This window comes from Cebus imitator, unplaced genomic scaffold (assembly GCF_001604975.1).
Source record: "Cebus imitator isolate Cc_AM_T3 unplaced genomic scaffold, Cebus_imitator-1.0 Scaffold110, whole genome shotgun sequence".
NCBI classification, from domain to species: Eukaryota; Metazoa; Chordata; class Mammalia; order Primates; family Cebidae; genus Cebus; species Cebus imitator.
This window is the reverse complement of record NW_016107425.1, coordinates 513859-538442: the sequence shown is the minus strand read 5'-3', so window position 1 is coordinate 538442 and position 24584 is coordinate 513859. Positions and strand designations below refer to the sequence as shown.

At 40.5% G+C, this 24584-nt stretch overlaps 1 protein-coding gene across 1 annotated transcript in view; it reads right to left on the bottom strand.

The window, feature by feature from the left end:
- The window catches only part of MYO3B (myosin IIIB), a 491163-nt gene that overhangs the window by 137936 nt on the left and 328643 nt on the right, over positions 1–24584 (bottom strand). The window contains exons 26-28 of the mRNA XM_037741885.1: positions 9102–9213; positions 7737–7899; positions 5619–5699 (exon numbers count right to left, since the gene is read on the bottom strand). Of these exons, the coding sequence (XP_037597813.1) occupies positions 5619–5699; positions 7737–7899; positions 9102–9213 (356 nt within the window). The remainder of the gene's footprint in view (positions 1–5618; positions 5700–7736; positions 7900–9101; positions 9214–24584) is intronic.

The following is a 24584-nucleotide window of genomic DNA, read 5'->3' as shown; positions in this document are numbered from 1 at the left end:
TCTTGTATTCTCTCACATCTGTACTTCCTCTGAGAAAGACTCTCACTTTAAGGAATTACGCTTTTGTGTGAAATGACCAGGGATCTTTCTAAGAACTACAAATAGAGACACAGAAAAGAGTGACAGAGGGCAAGCTTGTTTTCCTCCCGTTTGTTCAAAATGGGCCTTTTCTCTCAGTGGTGCATTTATGTACACTCCCCCTCTTGTTTGGCTGATCAACAATCTACTTATGGACAGCTTTATCAGGATGAAAAATACCTACTGCAGTCATTTTTACCTTCAACAACCATGGGTCAATTCAATGCATACCCTTGGCTGTGTTTTATAATAATTTTTACTCTGTATTGTTTTAGATTTCACAGAACTCCTTTCCAATGTGTTGGCAAAATACAGAGTACATGATTTATTCAAACAGCATCCCTTTGAGGGAAAGCACATTTTAGACCCCTCTGTATTGGAGTTGGGAGAATTTGAAGCCCCAAATTAAATCTCATTGTTTACCACGGGAGCCCCATCATAAAGTAGGTACTTAGCAAACAGTAGTTAAGTAAGTGAAGGAAAGAAAGAAAGATCCGAGTTTATAGTTGTCCTGCACACAGAGGGATATATCTGGAAATTTAGTTCTAGGAAATTATAACCACCTACACATTGCCAACCCACCAACAAAATGCTAAAAGAAACAACTTTTTTTTTTTGAGACAGAATCTCACTCTGTTGCCCATGCTGGAGTGCAGTGGCCCGATCTTGGCTCACTGCAACCTCTGCCTCCCAGGTTCAAGTGATTCTCCTGCCTCAGCCTCCCAAGTAGCTGGGTCTACAGGTGCATGCCACCACGCCCAGCTAATTTTTACATTTTTAGTAGAGACAGGGTTTCACTATATTGGCCAGGCTGGTCTTGAACTCCTAGCCTTGTGATCTGCCCGCCTTGGCCTCCCAAAGTGCTGAGATTACAAACGTGAACCACTGCACCCAGCCAGGAAACAGCTTTTTAAACAGCCTTTTGAGAAGGCTAGAAAAAAGCCTTGCACTGAAAGAGTTTAAAAGTTCAGGCTGTTTTAAACACTAAAAACTTGGTTCTATTACAATGTAGGGTCAGGCAGTCTGGATACGATGTTTGCTTTCTCTTCTGGAGGCAGCATTTAAAGCAACTCTGCTCTGCACGTATCACATGATGTGCTCAGTGGTTTCCAGCTGCACTGGCTTGAAATGCCTGTTCACAGGCTCAAGGAAGGCGCCCTGCCAGCCTCGTCAGAGTCCCTGCTGATGCTGGGAAAAGCACTCTCCCCAAAGAGCATCAGAGGAGAAAGGGCCATCACTGTTAGAGCTGTTGTTATCTTCTGATAACATCTGTGTTGTTGGCAGGGCCAAGCAGGGGAGTATGTAGGAAGCTGATCCAAGAACAGAGAGAAAGAGAAAATAACAATTTCCACAGCACTGAGGCAATTAGATGAAAATGTGCTGTAAACTAGAGGCTCTTCGGACTCCTCTGTGTGTCTAGGGAGAAGCAGTGAGGTAGGTGCTGGAAGGCCACTCCTCCTGGGAGACATCTCTAGCCCCCCGGGCTCCACTGTCCCCTAGTCAAAGACATTTCCCCTTTGAGAGAGGGAGGCCCAAAACCTTGCTCTCATCTAAAAAACAGACCCTGAATTAGAGGGGCAGCTGTAAAGCCAGTGCTTTAGAAAAAATAATGAATGAGACATTACATGTAGGTTTTAAAAAAAATTCCTTGCAGTTTGTTTGTTTTGATAATTTTCACTGAGGAATGTAAGCATTTTTTGGTTGAATAAATGTAGTTAGTTTCAATTTCTGAAACATAAGGTAATTAAAAAATATAATAGATTAGTAATGGAATCAATGTCACTGTTAGTTTTTACTTAGGATATACCATTTATTTGAACACTAATATGTACATTTTTTTTCGGATTTTAATAAGTATGTATTTTGATTCTTTGACATTTAAAGGAATGTGTTTTCCTGTGGCAAGAACCCATTGTCAGAATTAACCAATACTAAAAACAATGAAACGTGCCACTTCTTACCAAGGTGACATTCAAAGTTGTTTCCTGCCTTGCTCAGCCCCTCCAGAAAAGAAACTGACTGACAGTACCTTTGCTTGGGCTCCTATACTCTCTCCCCTCTCCTCTCTGCATCTCATAAAGGCCCTTTCTTGACTGTGCAGTGGTATACACATAGGAAATGTATCCTTGTGTACCCAGGGTAGTTTTTTCCTTTTGTTTTTTCTTCCAGCATTTGATCACTGGCTGGTGAACTGTTTCAGCCCACAGAGATCTCTAGACCACCAGCTCATGTATTTGAAAGGCATCTGTTTATTTTGAAAATGCAAATGTGGCCTACCTCAAAGACTGCCAGGCAAGAAATGACCCACTGAGTGAGGGAAGAGGTTTCCAATCTGGAGCCTTGTCCCTCCCTTCATCACACCAAGACCAGTGGCTGTCAGCACCACTTAAACCCGCTCCTGGAATCAGAGTGAAGGGCCCACAATTAAAACGAGCAGGCCTGTCTCTGATAATTAGCCAGGCAGATCATTTCTCACCCAGTTTAAAGTAATGATGAGGACATTTACAAAGGACTCTGAGCCTTTGAAATGGTGGCTCCTAGACTGAGGGCTGCCTGGAGGAGGGCCCCATAACAAGGACACAGAGTTCCTAATGGTGGCCGGTGGCCGCCCAGTCCTTACGAGGAGAAAGCCGGGGAAGGTTAATACCCTGACTTTGATCTCTGTCAAGGCATACCAGCAAGAATTAATTTACATTTCAGATGAAAAAGGTTGACAGCATGAAAAGGCATCTTGTTTCTGGTATGTGAATGTGCCTTAATAGATCGGGAATTCTGAAAGGAAGTTCTGAGGAAGCTAAAGGGATAAGCCGCCCGGCTGCTTTTATTGGGAAGGAGATGAAAGGAAAACAAATTTCACTATGTGCTGCTCTGTAGCAACATGTAGGCCAAATGCTTCCTAAATTTCAAGGGCTGCTCTTTTAAAAATATATATAACATATCTTAGCAACACCACTTAAGAAAATACAGTGGGTCAGAACCCGAAATAGAAATGTATTCCACAGAATCTAAATTGCAAATGAACTGATTTGTTGAGAAAATAATAAATTAGAGAATAACCTTAGAAAACAACCAGAAATGGTCGTGTTATGATAACATCCCTGAGCCGCTTCTTGCCGGCTCCCAAAGTGGTGAACCGCTGTGTCCGGGTCTCCTTCTACTCAGAAATGTCCTAGTGGGGTGGAGAGAGGCTTGCAATGAGACTATGTTTGGGAAGATCACAACCCCAAACAGAAAAGTCCAAATGAGTTGCTTTGCTTTTTAGATAAATGCAACCATGCCTTCAAATCTAAAGATAAGGAAAATCTTCCCAAGTAAAAGTAAACTGCCCATGAAATTGCAAACATTGCTACCCTATTCATGCACCTTTACCACCAACACAAAACCAGCTCATCAGTTCCTGTCCGTGGTGCTGGCCAAAGGGCAGATTCTGTCTGCTTTTGCTCTGGCTGCCATGCTATTTCTAAGAGGGCAGAGGTGGTGTTGGTGCCACCTTCATGCCCATCCAAGCCCCTGCAGACTCAGTTAATGGAAGTTCCCAATATCACTTGACAGGCAAGAATACTTTGGCGGCAAAGCTAAGAAATGGGAGGTGCTTGCAAAGCTTAAAAAAAAGGAGGCGCTCTTAAAGAACTGTGTTCTCTAAAGTCCCACGGGGTTCTTTCAAGGCTAAAAAAGGGCAGACACTTAAAGAAATGTGTTTTTATAGTTCTGCTGAGCGACAGTATCCTTCCATGGCAGCTGCCCCATAGGTGCCCCACTGAAAAGATAGAATCATTACTGTCCTGATATGATGAAGTGGACCCATTTCTGTTTTACAGCAGTGTTCACTGGGCCTTAACAGTGCAAAACAGGGAGCACTCTAGAGGCGATTTTCACTCAGGGAAAATGGGATTTATGATTCCTACATACGGAACTCCGTGGAGCAACAATAAATAAGCTTAAGTAAGTTTAAACTTTAAAACACATGGAGAGTGGTGTGTGTGTGTGTGTGTGTGTGTGTGTGTGTGTGTGTGTTGGGAGGCAGGCAAGTAGGGAACAAATGATGCACTTTGAGTTCTCTCTTAGCTGTAACAAGAATCGCATCCCTCTTCCTGAGGCTTTGAAGTTGTAGAGCTTAGAATTCCTAGGGGATGGTGTTAAAAGTTAACATTTGCATTTTAATAGTACCCTTTCCTCCCAACTATTTTAGTTTTGAATGAAGACATCAGGCTTCTATAGTGGTCTAAGAGTTCTGAGAAGTTTACTTGGAGCCAGGTTCTGGGCAGGGACCTCTTTGAAAAGGTTGCAGCTGTTTTATTTAAGGGTTTACTTCAAGCTCAGCTGTATGTGAAACCCTAGCCCTCTCCCTGCTGCCGAGTCTATCTACTAGCCTGGCTATTTCTCTCATTCTGTCTCCAATTTCTTGTGGCTCCTGGAGCTCAGGGGTCTGTTTCTTCCAGAGCCTCGATTAGGAATACGCAGTCTCACATGAGGGAGGGAGCCCAGGCTGGCACCCACAGTAGACACTGCCATTTGCAGAACGGCAGAGTGACTGAAGAGCCAGAGAGGGGACGGATGAGTCAGAAACCAGAGCTCACACCTCTCAGGCTGCCAAGGGCAACATGAGTCATAAGAGCCCCATGTGCTCATGCCATGGGGCCCCGAGGACCATGGTAGCCACATACAGGCTTGGACTTTGGAAACTCAGTTTGCTGGGAAACCCCCTGAGTGATTCCTCTTCTGTGATGCTGAGAGACAGGTCTTGCATATAAATAGAGAATTTCAAAACTGGAAGGCACATTCTGGACCTTTTTTTTTTTTTTTTTTTTTTTTTTGAGACAGAGTTTTGCTCTTGTTGCCCAGGCTGGAGTACAATGGCATGATCTCGGCTCACCGCAATCTCCACCTCATGATTTCAAGTGATTCTCCTGCCTCAGCCTCCCGAGTAGCTGGAATTACAGGCATGTACCACCACACCTGGCTAATTTTGTATTTTTAGTAGAGACAGGGTTTCACTATGTTGGTCAGGCTGATCTCGAACTCCCGACCTCAGGTGATCCGCCCATCTCAGCCTCCCAAAGTGCTGGGATTACAGGCAGGAGCCACCCTGCCCGGCCTCCTGCTGGACCTTTTTAACCAATGGTCTCTTAACAGATGAGGGACACGTGACTCCAAGAGGGAAAGTTCAGTTGGCGATGTGCAATGCTGACTCTATCCAAACAGCCTGTACTCAAACGCTGGCTCTGCTACTGATGAGCTGCATGAGGGTGGACAAGTCCCTTCACTTCTCCATGCCTCGTTTCCTCCTCACTAATCTCAGGTATACAAGAGAATCTAGTCAGACCATCCTTAGCCAAGTATGGCAGACAGCAAACGCTCACTGCTAGCATCATGGATATCACACGACGAGGGTTGGAACAAGCACTGGGACTCCTGTCTCCCAGAATTCTGGACTCATTCCAGTGCTCCTGAATTATTAGCCTTTCAGCTTTTCTACGCTCATAAGAACTTGGTCACAGAATATTTTCAAGCGGACGCTGTGAAAATGACGTTTTAATTACCTGCTTGAATATGAACAGCAGACTCACTCCTTCTGTTGCTTATTTTCTTAAATTTCCTCCGAGCATCATATCCTCTCCAGGCTAAAAACATAAAACCATGTGCTAGGAATGACATTAATTTAAGAACGTGCCAGAGAATTGATATAGGCTGTTTTCCCCTCCAATCTATTGGCTAATCCTCCCTTCTGCTTTCTCACTGAACAAAATAAGCAGAGGTACATGAGCTATGGTAAGAAGAGAGGCCTCTCTGTTCCCGCAGCTTGGCTTTGAAGATGCTTCTAAGGGGTTGCTTTTGTTCAGGCAGTGATTTCCAGAACACTCTGGGTTCCAGTGATAAGTCACATGGGACCCCTGCCCCAGGTGAGATGGTTTCCTGTCATTCTAATCCCTGGAGAAAGCCCTGTCTTCAAGACTTGGGGATACGAGGCAGGGCAAGGTTTTTGAGAGGGATGGTAGAAAGGAAGTAGAATAGCCTGAGCCTTTCAAAATCTGTTATTTGGGAGAAAAATATAAACATGAAAGCTGAAGAAGAGAAAGAGAGGAGTCAAGAGAAATAATAAGTAGCACGACACTGTCATTTGTTGTGGATGAACTCTGTGCGAAGAGGTGTGCTGAGGGAGAGGAAGGTGTGCAGTGGGAAGGGAAAAGGCAATGAAGAAAGTGGAGAAAAAGGAGAGAAAAAAGAGGAAGGGACTCTCGGGGCCAAGGTGGTGAGGCCCTTTAGATACAAAACTGGGGCATTAAGCCACCCACGAGGAGTGTAACCTCTCTCTTCGTTCCTCCCGTCTCTGTCTGAGCATCACAAGACTCCAAGTTGCTGGGTGAGCTCATGAAGTCCAAAATCGACTAAGGCACATTAGGATTCTGGGTTATGACAGCATAAGGGAAATCATCCACTTCGTTCAAGATCTGGTGCTTTCATAACCATTTGTCTGCTGCACAGGAACTTGAATGTTGTGCGTAACACTAAAGACACGTGTATGTAAACAAAGACGCACTGACTGGGCAGGGCACATGAAAGAGACTAGCAACTTGTCCCCCTGGTTTATAAGTTCCATCTGGACTAGAAAAACCTTCTGGAAATGGCATTAGTAACTCTGACACTGAAAACCCGGCCATGGACCTAAAGTGCATATTATCTTAGTCATTCTGGGAGATGCGGCACGTGTCTGTGTGACTGAGGCTTTATATCATTGGTCCATTTATACTGCCACTATCTATCTTGCCACTCATGTTGTAAAGCCTTGTTTGCTTACCACAAATTGGGGACCAAGGCAGTTGTTGGGGCTCAGATAATGATACCCCTAAATACGCTGCTTGGGACTTCAAACTTAGAGCACCTGGATAGCAGCAAATGCAGGGAAGAGCTTTCTCTGAACTCCGCCTATCTATCAATAGGTTAGATCCTCCAGAAGATATTCAACTGTTTGAATTCCTTCCCCAGATATCTCGTCAACCAGGGGAAACTGATGCATACAGCAGGAAGGAAGGCTGGAATAAATACCACCCAGGGGTCAGATGTACTGTGTCCCAGGCTACTGTCTGTTCTTTAGGCCCATTCATTTCCCCCCAAAAATCTTTAATGTTCCCTTAAGATTATCTATATCCTCTACTTCCCTCTCCCCTATGAAGAGGGTATTTAAGCTTCAACCACCTGGCCTTTCTTTGAGTTTTATACTTTTTATGGCTTGCATGTTAATAAATTTGTATGTCTTTTCTCCTCTTAATCTGTCTTTATCAGTTTGTTTTATAAACTCAAATTATCAAAACTTTAGGACATGGAAAGAAAGTTTCTTTTACTCCTACACAGTCTTGTTCATGGCTGTGATTTCAGCACCTAGCACAGAACCTGTGTAGTAGGCACTGATACACATTTGCTAAAGCAAGGAAGAAAAAAAGGAAGGAACGAAGGAAGGAAGGAAGGAAGGAAGGGAGGGAGGGAGGGAGGAAGGAAGGGAAATAAAAAAAGAAAAATGGAAGGGAAGAAGGGAAGGGAAGGGGGAGGGGAGGGGAGGGGAGGGGAAGGAAACCACTTAGAAAAGCAACAGGTGAGTATTCCCCGGTACTGAATGACATGCCAATACTCAGGGCAGTATTTATGAGAACTGGACCATTTACCTGACTGGATGGCAATGGCTCCCTTCTCTCTCTTCTCTCTGACTCTTTTGTATCTCCTGGCTCCAAGCCACCCCTTGGTATATGCCTGTAGCACAACCACTCTGCCTATGACGTCTCGAAGTAGCAAATTTAATTGCTCAACATGGTAATATTTGAGAAAAACCTGAAACGAGACATTAGTTTTAACATTACATGTGGGTTCCTCAACAGAAATTCACTCTACAACAGCATATTTGAAATGAAAATATTAAAACGATTATATAAATAAAGTTATAGTGATGTGACTTATGCTCACGTTCCTGACTTCTTGTGGGTAAACGCAATTCCCCTTCTAAGATTGAGCCATTGATGGAGACAGATAATGAGGTCAACAGGGTTTTGGCAATTCCAGATGCTCTCCAGGCCTGTTTCGTGTCAGTCAGGAGTTCCATTTTCTCAGTTTGAGCTCTGCCTACTCTCTTTCTCCATAGCCTCCGATAAAGGTGCTAACCAAGAGGTCTGACCCAGCCAACAGTAGAAGTTCAGAGGGCGAGGTACATGGATGATCCACACTGATCTAATTTCTGCTGAGGAGGAGCAGTGCTGCCATCAGCACTCAGACAATCAGGGTGGACCATAAGAACCTGGGATCCAGGGCCAGGCGCAGTGGCTCATGCCTGTATAATCCCAGCGCTTTGGGAAGCGGGTGGATCACCTGAAGTCAGGGGTTCAAGACCAGCCTGACCAACATGGAGAAACCCATGTCTACTAAAAATACAAAATTAGCTGGGCATGGTGGTACATGCCTGTAATCCCAGCTACTCGGGAGGATGAGACAGGAGAATCACTTGAACTCAGGAGGCAGAAGTTGCAATAAGCAGAGATCACACCATTGCACTCCAGCCTAGGCAACAAGAGCAAAACTCTGTCTTAAAACAAAACAAAACCTGGGATCCTATCGGAATGTGATGCTCTCCCAAATGAAAAACTATACACGCTAAGACTAATAATAAGGCTATGCAGCATATAACACGAGCCCAATGAAAAAAATGGACCAAACTCTACTAGAAACTCATCCCTGCCATTAACATGATTTGTGTATTTACCTGTGGCACTGGAATAAGCAGCACTGAGAAAAAGAACATTTTAAAATGAGCTCAAAGATCTCATTCTAGAAATGCTAAATGGCTCTCAAATTACATACAGAACAGGAGGCAAACCTTCCTCCTCTAGTCCCTAAGGTCTCCAACACCTTGACTTAAGACCAGCAAAGATCAGTGTTAGGTTGGGGTCTTGTTTGCTAAGCTACTGTGACTTCCAGAGCCATTCATGCCCAAGAGACAAAGAAATCATACTCGACAATTTGAACAATAAAGAAAGAACTACCTTTGTTTTTCCCAGCACCCAGTGATCTAATCTGGACTTTTCCAAGATAGCCACACAGCTCTCTTTGCTAGCAAGAGGTGTTTGATGTGCTCTGAAGGCCAAGTAATAATACCTGCAAAATGAAAGAGTGAAGAGAAGCATTTTCAGTCATCATTTGAGTCAGCATAGAATTACTCAGCACCACTGACACACCTTCTTTTTTAATAGTAAATATTTGTTGAGCACCAATAATAGCATAGTAGATAGCAAAAGATACAAAATCGATACTGATTAACTTGGCTCTTACAGACTTTCATATTTTCTGCAATGTATATTTATTTCCCTTTTAATGTTGCTTTGTAATTCGTATTCAGTGCATATTTGGTGTCTTACGCATGCAAAATCAAAATATCTAATACTTTGAGAAGGCTGAAATGTAGACAACTCTCCTAGTGAAAGTAATTTTAAATATTAGTATTACTATTAGAAAAATAAATTCCACTCTATACATTTTGACTCTGCAAAGTCCCATCTAAAGCAATTTGTAGATAGCAGAAGTGATCACAGCCTAACACTACTGATTCTGTTGAGCCATTCATCTTATTCAAGGTATATAGGAGGTGTGTTTTCTTGATACGATCATGAAAACCACATTTGTTTCCTAAAATTACTTCATTTTAGTGAACTTCTAAACTTTCAGAAAAAAGAGTGTCAAAGAAGAACATTGTAGGGAAGGAAAAACATCTTTTTTTTTTTTTTGAAACGGAATTTCACTCTTGTTGCCCAGGCCGGAGTGCAATGGCCCAATCTCGGCTCCCTGCAACCTCTGCCTCCTGGGTTCAAGCGATTCTCCTGCCTTAGCCTCCCAAGTAGCTGGGATTATAGGCATGCACCACTACAGCCACTAATTTTGTATTTTTAGTAGAAACGGGGTTTCATCATGTTGGTCAGTCTGGTCTTGAACCCTTGACCTGAAGTGATTCACCTGCCTTAGCCTCCCAAAATGCTGGGATTACAGGCGTAAGCCACCACGTCCAGCCAGGAAAAATATATTTTCTGCACCTATCCAAGTTCACAGCTGAGGCCCCTATAACGAAAGACAGATTAACAAGAGAAATGCATACAACTTCATTTAACATAAGTTTTAAGTGACGCTGAAGGCTTCATGAGGAAATGAAAACCTGAACAGTTAGATTTGTGTATTTTTATGACAACTTTGATGAAGAAGTGAATAACTGTGGAGAAATAGAATTGAAAAAAGAGTTTATTACTGTAATGGTAATAAACTGAGGGAATTTAGCAAGGCCTGTTTATTCAGATTCTTCTCTGTGTCCCTAAGTCTTCAGAGATATTTCCTTTTCTCTGGGTATAGGCGAAAAAGAATGGGTCACATATGGGTCTTATGACCTGCTTCAGAGGAAGGTCAAAAAGTCCTTCCTAGATCGTATGACCTGCTTCAGGGGAGAAGGGCAAGAGAAGGTAAGAGTGACTTTCCTATCTCTGTTCTTTTCTCAAATGCCAAGGTGCCATATTTTGGGGTAGTATATCCTGAACTCCATCATTACCAAAAGGGTTTTTTCCTCCCCTTTCCTTTCTTCTCCTTTATTCTTCCTGTTTTTAAAAAATATAACTTGTTAAGGTACCAGGCACAGTGGCTCATTCCTGTCATCCCAGTACTTCGAGATCCCAAAGTGGAAGGATCACTTAAGGCCAGGAGTTCAAGACCAGCCTGGGTAACATGGCAAAATCCTGTCTCTGCAAAAAAAAAAAAATTAGCCAGCCATGGTGACATGTGACTGTAGTCCCAGCTACTTGGGGGCTGAGGCAGGAGGATGGCTTGAGGCTGGGAGTTTGGGGCTGCAGTGAGCCATGATCACACCACTGCACTCTAGCCTGAGTGACACAGGGAGACCTTGTCTAAAAAATAAATAAATAAATAAATAAAATAAATAAATACACACACACACACACACAAAATATGTATAATATATGAATATATATAATATATAAACTTATACATATGATATATATTACACATAACTTTTTGAATATATTATCCTTTTAGAAAATCTCACCGTAGTTTTTCTTTAGAAAACTTGCAAGTTTTTCTCTGCTCTTTGCTGCCATCTATAAGTAAGTTCAATCCCTTGGAAATTTCAAAATAAACTTAATTTCCTTGTCAAAGGATTTTCCTGCTATTTTGCAAAGGAGACTAATCTGCTATTTTGAAATTACTTTTAAATATAGAGTGGTTTTCACTTTTTAAAATAATCACCAAAATGTGAAATATATCCCTCCCCCTGCCAAATATATCCATATCATTTTGTTTATGGAAGAATAAGAGTACCTGACCAGTACTTGAGTCACTCCACTTTATCTTCCTGCTACAAGATTATTTTACAAGTTAGAATATAATGCTGAATTTGCTGGAAACATTTGCATTCAGAAATTCTGGGACTGTTTCTAAGGCTCTGAGTTTCTGTTTTCACCTTTGGGGAGGAGGGACAGTGCTCTCTGAACCTGAACAGTGGCCAAGACCAGATGATGCTAGATCATTTGGCAGAACCCAGGAACCTGCTCATAGCAGGTATCTTCCCGAGCTAAGTGGGAGGAGGGACAGCCGGGAGTCAAGCTTAGACCTTTCTCTGGACAGTTCATGACACCAGCACAGATTCTTCAGCCCCAGGTTCTCCAGGACTATAGTTTTGGTTATCGTTTCTCTGACTTGGCTTTGGCCACAACAAAAAGATTGTGTCCTGGAGCCCATGGGGATGGTGGCAATAGCTGGCAAATCTATTAGGGTGAGAAAAGTCCATGGTAAAATCAGGATTTCCTATAGATTTAGGACCAGCTATTTAAAACATGGGCTCCACTGGCTTTAAGTAGCCCAGGCTTGCTTAGGGTGAATGCTCAATGTTATTGGTGATGAAGTATTTAAAAATCTAATGAATGACCGGCACCTTGAAAGATATAAAAGGAATGCAGGATCTGTTCCAGTTCACCAATCAAAGATTTATACTTATTTTTCAGACATCTGTGGGTGTTTCTTAGCAACTGCTAATTTATTAAGAGGCAGACTGTATCTTGAACATTAACACTAGAACTTAACTTGATTTTTAGTCCATCAACCAAAATATCTTATTACAAAAATAATATTCATATCTGGCTTAGTTCAGAAAGAGATGGGTAATAGCACTGTATGTAAAGAGGTAGTTTTCAAAATATAATGAAGAAACATATAAGTGACATATCTATAGTAATCAAGTCAGAAAAGCTAATGTGTTTCCTTCATGGAATAATTTTGGATTCAAGCAGGTACCATGGTGATAAATCACTGACTGAGCTCCTGTGTACTTCAATGTAAAGGCTAATCTGAATGGAACCAAGCCAAGAGGTCCACCAGGAAGGGAGAGTTTTCTAGGGAGATGCATTTTATCCCTTTCCTGAAGCAGCATGATGAGTTAAACAAGCAAAAGATATGCAACAGCAAAATAATAAATGTAAAAGTCTGTCTGGAGAATCTGCATATTTGAGGGCATTGTAAAAACCAGACTTTCCTGAGCTGCCTGTTATAAGCAGAATCTATCTTACATATTAGAGTCTGAGCACTGAGTTAAAAGTCAGAAGATCTCTGTCTCTAACTTTCTCTCACTCACCTCTCTGCACCTAACTTTCCACAAGTGGGAATAGGAGCCAGATAAATGGTTCTTCACTCTTTTCTTGGGTAGGGAGAGAGACATGGGGCTCAAGGCTTTATGAAAGTCTGGTGAAAGCTATACATATTCTATCTTAGCAAATGCTCTTAACACAACATATCACATACAATGTCAAGGAATCCACATAACTTCTTTTTTTTTTTTTGAGACACAGTTTCATTTTGTTGCCCAGGCTGGAGTGAAGTGGTGTGATCTGGGCTCACTGCAACTTCTGCCTCCTGGGTTCCAGCAATTCTTGTGCCTCAGCTTCCTGAGTAGCTGGGATTACAGGCATGCACCACCACACCTGGCTTTTATATTTTTAGTAGAGACAGGGTTTTACTGTGTTGACCAGGCTGGTCTTGAACTCCTGACCTAAAGTGATCCGCCTACTTCGGCCTCCCAAAGTGCTGGGATTACAGGTGTGAGCCACCGCACCTGGCCCCACATAACTTCTGATGGCCCTCAAGGACCAAAGAGCACTTTCTGCTGCAGAACTCTATGGAAGACATACATTTCCCAAGGTTTCATTTTATTGAAACATATAAGCTATCAAAATAGTATATATCCAGTTGGAAAATATCTCTATTCAAAAAATGCCATTTAATTTTCTGTCTAAAATGTTTTGTTGCATGGAATGCAGACTGTTCAAGGAAGAGTTTTTAAACATAACAGGCAAAGCAGTTTGGCAAAGCAGTTTGGGAAGCAACAGGTAACCAGACATACATCCTCCTGCATTTAAATTATGGAATCGTAAACTGGAAGGATCTGTAAGATTCCACGGTATGTCTGTTTTATATTGCTGCATAACTAATTACTTCAAAATTTAATGCCTTAAAAACAGTATTTATCACCACACAGTTTCTGAAGGTCACAAATTCAGGAGCAGCTTATCATTTCCAGCCAAGGGTCTCTCATGAGATTACAGTCAAGATGTCAGCCATGCCTGCAGTCATCTGAAAACCTGACTGGCACTGGAGGATCCATTTCCAAGACGACTCACTCACATCGCTGTTGGTGGAAAGACTCCGTTCCTCTCTGGTGGTTGGCAGGAGGACTCAGCTCCTTGCCACATGGTCCTCTCCAGAGGACTGAGTAGCTTCATTATACAGAAGATGGCTTCCCTCAGAACAAAGGGTCTTGGGGTCGGGGTGGGGGGCAGAGAGGGAGAGAAAAGGAAGAATTTGCAATGTCTTTTGTGACCTAGGCTTAGAAGTGACACATTCTCATTTCTTCTCTATTCTTCTACTCCTTAGAAGTAAGTCACTACTTCCAGATCACATTCAATGAGAGAGGAATGAAGTTCCACCTTGAAGGGAGGAATACTAAATAATTTGTAGACATATTTTAAAGCCGTCACAACAGATCTCTCAAGCTCATCAAGTCTTCTGTCTAGTAATGATAACAAAAACCACTCTTAATGATATAAAATGACTTATCCAAGATGACAAATTAAGTGACAGAGACTAAAATTATTATCCAACTCTTGACTTCCAGGTCATTCATATTTTTAAAGAACTGATATGGCTACAGCTAATGAAGTTTAACTTTTGATACAAGGGGAAAAAATAAGAAAGAGTAAAGTTAAATGGTACTTCTTACCAGAAAAGACAAGACTGATAGATTTGTCTACACAAGAATGAAATTTTTCCACCTGAAAAAAAACTGGAGATTTGGCAAGAATTGATCTCTTTTAGCTTTTTAGCTTCTGTTTGTTTAGAAAGAATAGGTTTTCCATGTTACACTTTATTATGCTCTTTACAGAGAGGCCCCAACAAAATGCTATTGTTTGGAATGTAGGTACATCCCTCATCAAATCAATGGTGGTTAACTTCTTGGCCTATTTAACTTGAAGAATATTACTTTTGAGGCAGAAGCTTTCATTTCCCTTCATTCTCCTTTCTTATGTTCTTCGGTGCAAACAAATTAGAGTCTTTGTTAAGACAGAGTAGAGAAACAGAGACTCTGTGAAATGCACCACAGTTGTCATGAGACGTGATCCATGTCAGCGAAAACAAGGTTTGTGGTCTTTGCTCTGGCTTCGCTCAGAAGAACGTGAAGGATGGAAGTCTAAGAAATTGTAATGACCAAGCATTGCTTTTCCCGGATAGAATCAGAAACAAAAGGTGGCTCTGTGGCACAATGGATAGCGCATTGGACTTCTAGAGGCTGAAGAATCAGAAACAAAGTCTATCAGGTCTCCAAAACTTCCAGGCTTTCCCCTAGAGGAAGCAGGACCTTAAAGAGAAGACAGAGAGGTAGGAAAGACTGAGGGCACTACGGAGAAGGAGTAAAGAGGGAAGGTGGCCCTGGACGCTAAGCCAGATGAGCTCTGTATTTACTGAAAGACAACTTAATTATAGAGGAAAAGAAGTGTTTAGAAATTTTTGGAATCTTTCTGTGTTCCTCATCAGTTGTCAGTTAGATTATTTCTTAGGTTATTTTCATTCATGTAAAGAACTAGACCTGACCTCTTCCAACACAATGTGGGCAAAACTGAACTGAACTGAACTGATCAGACTTCAGACTCTACTACCACATGTTGACAGCTACCATCTAGGCAGCTAGAATTTATAGGACAAAAAACTGGGAGAGAGCTAAACAGAAAGAGAACTCTGGAGATCTGTGGAGGATATTCTTAAGCATTCAGCAGAGTACTAACTGGCACATGCATAGGAGAAAACTATCCAAGGCTGGAAAGAACCATCTGAGAGGATTAGATGGAACAGTGCCTGGTGCTTAAAAAGGGCTGGCAACACCAGCTGCTTATGCCAGCCCAACCAGTTAACCTCGTAATTCATAGGACAATAGGTACTCAGAAGGATCTTATTTCATAGTGAGAAAATATTAGTCATTAAAACAGCTCTGGTTCTGCCTAACAATTTTTTTTTTTTTTTGGAGACAGTCTCATCTCTGTCGCCCAGGCTGAAGTGCAATGGTGTGATCCAGCTCACTGCAGCCTCTGCCTCCCAGGTTCAAGTGATATTCCTGCCTCAGCTTCCTGAGTAGCTGGGATTACAGGCATGCACCACCACACCTGGCTAATATTTGTATTTTTAGTAGAGACAGGGTTTTGCCACGTTTGCCAGGCTGGTCTTGAACTCCTGACCTCAAGTGATTTGGCACTTCGGCCTCCCAAAGTGCTGACATGTACACATGACACATTTACCATGATATACCATATTCTGGGTCATAAAACAGAACTTAATAAATTAAAAAATATTCAAGTCACAGAAAGTATGTTCTCTGGCCACAGTGGGATTAAATTAGACATCAACAACAGAAAGATATCTGGAAAATTCCCAAATATTTATGAACAGACTTCTGAATTACCCAGAGGCCAAAAAAAAAAAATCAAAAAGGAAATTGGAAAGTACTTTTAATTAAGTAAAAATGAAAATACAATGTATCAAAATTTGTGGGATACTGCTAAAGCGGTATTTAGAAACGTATAACGTTAAACACTTATCAGAAAAGAAGAATGATCTCAAATACATGACCTCACCTCCACCATAAGAAATTAGAAAAAGAAGGGCAAATTAAACCCAAATTAAGCAGAATGAAGGAAATAATAAAGATCGAAGTAGAAGTCAATGAAATAAAAAATAGGAAAGCAATGGATGAAACCAAAAGCTGGCTTTCTGAGAAAGTTAATAAAATTAGTAAACCTCTAGACATACAAATCAGAAAAAAAGAAAGGAAAAGAAAGCACAAATTACCAATATCAGGTATGCGATTGGTGATATCCTGTAGTTTCTGCAAATATTAAAAGAATAATCAGGGAAATATTATGAATGACTTAATGCCATACCAATAAGCTAAATAGAAAAAGCATATGATCCTAATAAATGAAAAAGTATTTGACAAAATCCAACATCTAATTCTTATTAAAAATAAAAAAATTAAAACTCTCAACAACCTCAAACTAGGAGGCAACTTTCTGAATCTTGATTTTTAAAAGATATCTATGAAAAATAGCTAACACCGTATTTCATGGTGAAAAGCTGAGTGCTATCCTCCTAAGATTAGGAACAAATCAAGGTGTCCACTCTCATCACTTCTCAACGATGTACCAGACATCCTAGTCAACACAATAAGACAAAAAATAATAATAATAAACTAACAAAGAATGTAAAGGACCTCTTCAAGGAGAACTACAAACCACTGCTCAATGAAATAAGAGAGGACACAAACAGATGGAGAAACAGTCCATGCTCATGGTTAGGAAGAATCAGTATCACAAAATTGGCCATACTGCCCGAAGTAATTTATAGATTCAACACTACCCCCATCAAGCTACCAATGACTTTCTTCACAGAACTAGAAAAAACCACCTTAAACTTCATATGGAACCAAAAGAGAGCCCGCATAGCCAAGTCAATTCTAAGCAAAAAGAACAAAGCTGGAAGCATCACACTACCTGATTTCAAACTATACTACAAGGCTACAGTAATCAGAACAGCACGGTAATGGTACCAAAACAGAGATACAGACCAATGGAACAGAACAGAGGCCTAGGAGGCAATGCCACATATCTACAACCATCTGATCTTTGACAAACCTGACAAAAACAAGAATGGGGAAGGGATTCCCTGTTTAATAAATGGTGTTGGGAAAACTGGCTAGCCATGTGCAGAAAGCAGAAACTGGACCCCTTCCTGACACCTTACACTAAAATTAACTCCAGATGGATTAAAGACTTAAACATAAGACCTAACACCATAAAAACCTTAGAAGAAAATCTAGGCAAAACCATTCAGGACCTAGGCATAGGCAAGGACTTCATGACTAAAACACCAAAAGCATTGACAACAAAAGCCAAAATAGACAAATGGGATCTAATTAAACTCCAGAGCTTCTGCACAGCAAAAGAAACAATCATTAGAGTGAACTGGCAACCAACAGAATGGGAAAAAATGTTTGCAGTCTACCCATATGACAAAGGGCATTAGCCAGAATCTACAAAGAACTAAAACAGATTTACAAGGAAAAAACAAACAAGCCCATTCAAAAGTGGGCAAAGGATATGAACAGACACTTTACAAAAGAAGACATACATGAGGCCAACAAACATATAAAAAAATGCTCATCATCACTGGTCATTAGAGAAATGCAAATCAAAACTACATTGAGATACCATCTCATGTCAGTTAGAATGGTGATCATTAAAAATATCTGGAGACAACAGATGCTGGAGAGGATGTGGAGAAATAGGAACACTTTTACACTGTTGGTGGGAGTGTAAATTAGTTCAGCCATTGTGGAAAACAGTGTGGCGATTCCTTAAGGACGTAGAAATAGAAATTCCATTTGACCCAGCAATCCCATTACAGGGTATATATCCAAAGGATTATAAATCATTCTATTATAAAGACACATGCACACGAATGTTCACTGCAGCACTGTTTACAATAGCAAAGACTTGGAACCAACCCAAATGTCCATCGATGATAGACTGGACAGGGATAATGTGGCACATATACACCATGGAATACTATGGAGTCATAAAAAACGATGAGTTCGTGTCCTTTGTAGGGACATGAACCTGGAAACCATCATTCTCAGCAGACTGACACAAGAACAGAAAATCAAACACCGCATGTTCTCACTCATAGGTGGGTGTTGAACAATGACAACACATGGACACAGGGAGGGGAGCATCACACACTCGGGTCTGTTGGGGGGAACTAGGGGAGGGGCAGTGGGGGGTGGGGAGTTGGGGAGGGATAAGATGGGAAGAAATGTCAGATATAGGTGATGGGGAGAAAGGCAGCAAACCACATTGCCATGTATATACCTATGCAACGATCTTGCATGTTCTTCACATGTACCCCAAAACCTAAACCACAATTTTATATATATATATAAAAGAAAAAGAAAAAATACAGAAGAAAAGAGTCTAAAAATAAATTTTAAAAAATAATAACATCTATGTTTGAAAGGCGCAAGTAAAATAGTCTCAATTTGAAGATGGCACAATTGTTTGTGCAGAATATCCAATGTAATCTACAAAAAAGCTACCATAACTAATATAGCAAGGCTTTAGGATAAAAATCAACATACAAAAATCATTGTACTTCCATATATCAACAACAATTAGAAACCGAAAATGAAAAAATACAATTTATAATAGCATTTTAATGTAAAAAAATAGGGATAAATCTGATAATGTACAAGACCTGTACACTGAAAACTATAAAACACTGGCTGAAAAAAAGAAGACCTAAACAAATGGAGAGAGATATCATGTTTATAGGTGAGAAAAATTAATATTATTATTATTTAAGTAAAGCAGATTACCCTCTATAATGTGGGTGGACCTCATCCAATTAGTTGAAGGCCTTAAGAGAAAAGATTGAAGTCCCGTGAGGAGGAAGGAAGGGATTCTGCCTCTAGACTGTACCCCTGATTGCTCTCACACAGGTAAACTGCAGGGAGATGGAGCCAACCTGGGTGATACAATATTGCTAAAGGTAGAGGTAAGTTCTATGCAAAACCATAAATGGTAGAAGTTTGTTTGTAGTGACTTCCTTTCATCTCTATCATTTATATTCTCTTTGTTCACTGACTGCCCAAGTTTCCCACAGATTTTGGGGCTTCTGAACTGCACACAGGGGATCTAAGACATCCCAATTCCGTTGTTCCTCCTCATACTCACAGACAGATCTTCCCTGCCGTGTCAAAACTCTCTATTCCGGGGTTTTCTCACAGGGCTGTCTGTGCAAGGGACTGGCTGGCTCCTTTAGTAAACATTTAGATCCTGAGGGGGGACTTAAAATCATTGATAAAAATTCTTTCTTTGCACAGAGGAGAAAGCCAGAGAGAAGGCAACTGGTCCAAGATCAGAAATTTAGTAAGTGGAAGATCTGAGGCTTACCCAGGTCTTCTAATTCCAAGTTCAGGCTTCTTTACATTTATCGAACCTTCCTAGCTCTTCCTATGTGCAGCGGTATATTAGACTCTCTAACAGGGAGTTCTGATGCTCCAGCACCTTTTACCTCATTGGAACTCATGAGTGTTTACAGGGATCTGGAATATCAGGCTTTTGACTTAAAGTGCTCATTTCTTCTATCTGAGTACCAGCTCTCCGGCTCTCCATGACATATGTGTGAGGAATCCAAAGAATATTCTGTTTGAATTAGTGTATCAATAAGGTGATTCTGTTTCAGCAGAAAGCTGTACATATTGTCTTTAAAATACCTTTCTGGGTTATCAGATTATTAGAGTCCTAGTTATCCCCTTGGAGCCATTTTGCAACTCTTTCTAAATTCCAACTGTTGGATAGATATGTAAATTCTGTCCAGTCCGATAATAATTCTAACTGACTTCCTCCCCATTGCAGAAAACCAGTTTCATCTCCATTTGCAATTCATCCCAACATTCTTTTATTTCATATAAGCTATGCTATTTTGACTCTTCCTTTGAACTGATTATAACATCTGCCTAGCTCCCTCATAACATATGAATAAAATAAACTCTTTTTAACACATACATCTTTATTTCTGTATGCCAGTCATGATTTTATCTATCTCTGAACATTTTTTTAACAAGAGAAAGAAGTACAAAAATCCAGGCTATAGAGGTTTGACACAAAGGTGCACACACAAATGGGCAAGTTTTGAGGTAGGAAGTCCTCATGCCTGGGTAGACACAATGCTACAAAGCAATCCTAAAAGGCCTACCTACTATGCTAAAAAAAAAAAAAAAAATACTGGCACTTTTCTACTTGTAATCTTTGAAGTGGAAAATATTTGTGGAATATGTTCATGTTGGACTTTACCAAGCAAGTCAAACTATTTTCCAAAGAGATTACACGAATTTATATCCTCACCACTAGAATATGAGACTCCCATTGCTCTCTAACTATGACAATCTATGGAATTAGCAGACTTATTGGTTACTGCCAAAATAAGAATAACATGGTATTGAATAGTGTTTTAATTTGTATTTCCTTGATTAAAGAGGCTGGAGTTTTCCTTTTGTTTTCCACGATGTTCTCTCACAATGAACAATGAACTTAATTTCTCTATTTTTTCCTAATGATTACCCTTACTCCTAGAAGGGAGAGGAGAAAGATGAATCACCATTTTAGCTAAAAATTGTATTGGCATGGGAGACTGCTTACATTTTTTATTTGCACCTCTCATTTTGGTCATTCTGTTCCTGCATTTTTACACTGGGGAAAGATGTGTATCTTTTAAAGATGGCTTTGAAATCCTAACCTATAATGAATCAGCTCTGCACTCAAAGGCATATAAAAATCAGCACAATCTCCTGCTTGGAGATTTGCACAACCCTAAGTCAACAGTGAAAATGTATCTCAAAACTAATTATATAGACTGAAACGTTTTTTATTTCTAAAAACTTTAAACAAATTCCTTCTTTCAGAAAGGATCATTCACTCTGCATAGTTTTAGGGCTTTGGTATAACCATGTTGTCACCATTCACTCATTTGTAAATCAAACTGGCTTTTCATCTCCATTAAATAAAACTATATGTAAGATCTACTGATGTAGCAGGCATGGGCAGAAGTGCTGAATGGCATGAGTAAGCAACACACACAATTTCCCTGCCCTCATGAAGCTGTATATTCTAAGAGAGAAGACAAACATAAACAAAAATATGAAGGACATCATTTTGGATAAGGATAAGAATAAAAAATCAGGGTGGGAGGGTCAATGAGTATACTTTGGGGGTATATTTTGGCAGACAGCCTTAAGCGACCAGGATAGTGATGAAACTCAAGCCATGTCACATGAGAAACTGCTGAATAGGCTGGAAACATGGAGCTTAAAAACAAAAAGACTTAGCAGGATCTCTTAAACTGTCATATGCAGATCATTTGCATCAGAATCACCTGGAGATTTAATGAAAGATGTGGATTCCTGGGCCACACTCTAGACATAGAATCAGAATCTCTGGGGCTGGCCCTTGGGAGTCTACATTTTAATAAGCTCCTATAGTGATCTTGAGTACTGAAGTTTGAAAACCACTGACTTAGGGGAACATGATAATTGACTGCCATCAAGTGGAGAAGGAAGATGATTTGTTCAGTAAAGCCCAGAGGGTAGAACTGGGGCAGACGTTTAGAAGCTTCTGAAGGATGGTTTCTTTTGGTTAGGGTTACAAAGGACATGATGGTGATCAGACATCTCCACGCATGGAATGGGCTGCTCCAGGAGCTAAGAGTGAATTTGTAAACCCTGAATCTAATCAATGGGACATGAGTCAATGAGGTCAAGAATGTTGCTGATGAAAGCCTAGCCAGGTACTTGGACTGGATGATCCTTCGAGATTCCTTCTAAGATGCTAGGTTGACTTCTCTCTTGGTTAAAAAGAATGGATTCTGTGATTTTAAAATGGATGTTTATCATTGATCCAATACTGCTACTATGACAAATCTTGAGTTATTGTCTTATGTTTGGATAATAAGTTGGAAGCCTCCTAAAATATCCCTAGGTAATCTATTAGGGGCTTTAAAACCTCAACTATGATCACTTTCACAGGATAGTCTCCTCAGCATCCACCTAGAACAGTGGCTGTCACTAGTGTCCTCGTCAGCAGTGGCAGCATCACCTGGACACTTCTTAAAAATGCAAATTCTCTCCTCTCTCTTTCTCTTTCTCTCACAGAATCAAAAACTCTGGAAGTGAGGCCCACCAATCTGCATTTTACCTAGCCCTCCAGGAGTTTCTGTTGTGTGAGAAGGTTGGAGAATCACTGACTTAGAGAAACAGAATCCCAGGGAAATTAAGTGACTTGTCTTCAGTGACAGAGTTTATGTAAGGGAAGAAATTGGCTCCCATGTCTCGCCATCATCTTTTCTCTTTGTTAGATCCAAATGACTTACAGACTTTCTGGAGCACATAGTTTTCTCTTGGAAAAGGTCAACTGCTCAGAATCTACCCTAAAGAAATCCTCACACATGTTTAATATTTGGAATTGTTTATTGAGTATTGTTAGCAAACAATTGGAAACAATTGTAGTATCCACCAGTAGAGGAATGGCTAAATAAATATCATGAATTTCAACGAGGGGTGTGAAAAGAATTTGTTAGAGCTATAGAACAACATGGTTTTATCTCAAACATGTATTAAGCAGAAAAGCAAGTTGCCAAATGGTATAAAAAGTGTGGTTCATAAGCTAAAAGTGCTAGTTCCTCCTCTCTCTCTCTCTCTCTCTCTCTCTCTCTGTGTGTGTGTGTGTGTGTGTGTGTGTGTGTGTGTGTGTGTTCTGAAAGGTTAAAACTACTAAAAATACTAAAACTACTAAAAAAAAATAACTGTAGCTACTTTAGAGAGGGACCATCACTGGGGCAGATGCTGGGAAATAAAATTAGGGATATGTAAAAAAAAAGATTTAACTTTATATGTAATACTTAAAAATTTTAGAGGAAAAGGTGCTCATACATTATTTTTGCAATTAAAAACTGACTTCAAACTTATTGGGTAAAAATTGATATGGTTTTGTTGTGATGGGCCCAAGTCCTGGTCAAAGAATCATAGATATACAAATATGATCAATATTACTTGCATCTAAGCAGAAATGCCCCCAGTCGTATGGCAAAGAAATAAACACTTTTCCCATTTTAAAATATTCCTTGAAGGACCCTCAATCCCTATCAATGACCACCCAGACTGTCACACTTTGTGTGAATAAAAATTCAGATTTAGTTTATTAAGTTCTATCTTACATTTACCATCAACCTTGTTACTTTAATTTTTTCCCTTCATGTTTGGCCTTGAGTAAAGAGAGAACAGCTGGCCACCATCTGCTGCCTAAAAAAAAGCCATATATTCATTATATCCTTAGACTCCTAAATTTGGGCCTTGGGTTAAGAAATCGCACTAATCCGTGCTATTAGATTGAAAAAGTCCTGAAATTGTAGATTCCTTCTTTTTAATGCAGTGTTACTCACTATAGATAGCACTTAGCGTACAATAGGTGCTTAATAAATGTTTCTGATACTGCTGCTGCTGCCTCCTCATAAACTTTAAATGAGAGGCCCTAAAGGGGAAGGATCACAATGACACTGGGAATTGGAAATTGAGGCTGCCTTTACTAAAATTAATTTGTAACAAAAACATAACTTCAAACAGGTTATATTTACAATAAAAAAATTATTAATGTGTTTTTTTCTGATTGAACTCTACAGATTGATTTCACAATGAATATTCAGATGTGTTCAACCATCTCATTTATTTTGAGGATGGGCATTTCACGCCCTGACTCCATCACCAACTTTGAGCTAGTTTCCTCATTTGTAAAACCAGAATAAATACCATCTATCTGGCGGACTACTACCGGTGTTAAGTGAGATGACATATGTAAAACCCTAGCATGAAACTTGCCACAAGTAGGTTCTCAATAAATGTCATCTCTCTCTTCTCCCCTTTAAGAAAAATCTGTTTTTCTCTTCCCCTACCCAAATGTGTGAAGAAACACAGTTAGCAATCTTTTCTCTAAGTCATCCCTAAACCATGGTGCTCAGGGGTAGGCAGATAATTACCGTAAGAAGCTAGAGCATGCTATAACAGTAATGGCTAAGAGGACAGCTGCTCAGCTGATGGACTCGGAGCACTCTCCTAGAGCACCATGGTGGGAGGGATTCCACGGCCACATCGAGGCTGTGAAGAAAACATGCCTTGTCTGAAGAGCCAGGTCTGCAGCTGGGGTTGAAGAGCGAAGTTGTGCTCACAGGCCATGTATTTGCCATCCCCATGCCAGGAGGTTTCCTCACGTTCTCTTTCCTCCTTTTCTCCTCTTCCCCCTTTTCTCTATTTTGTTATTTTCCTCATTCATTTTTCT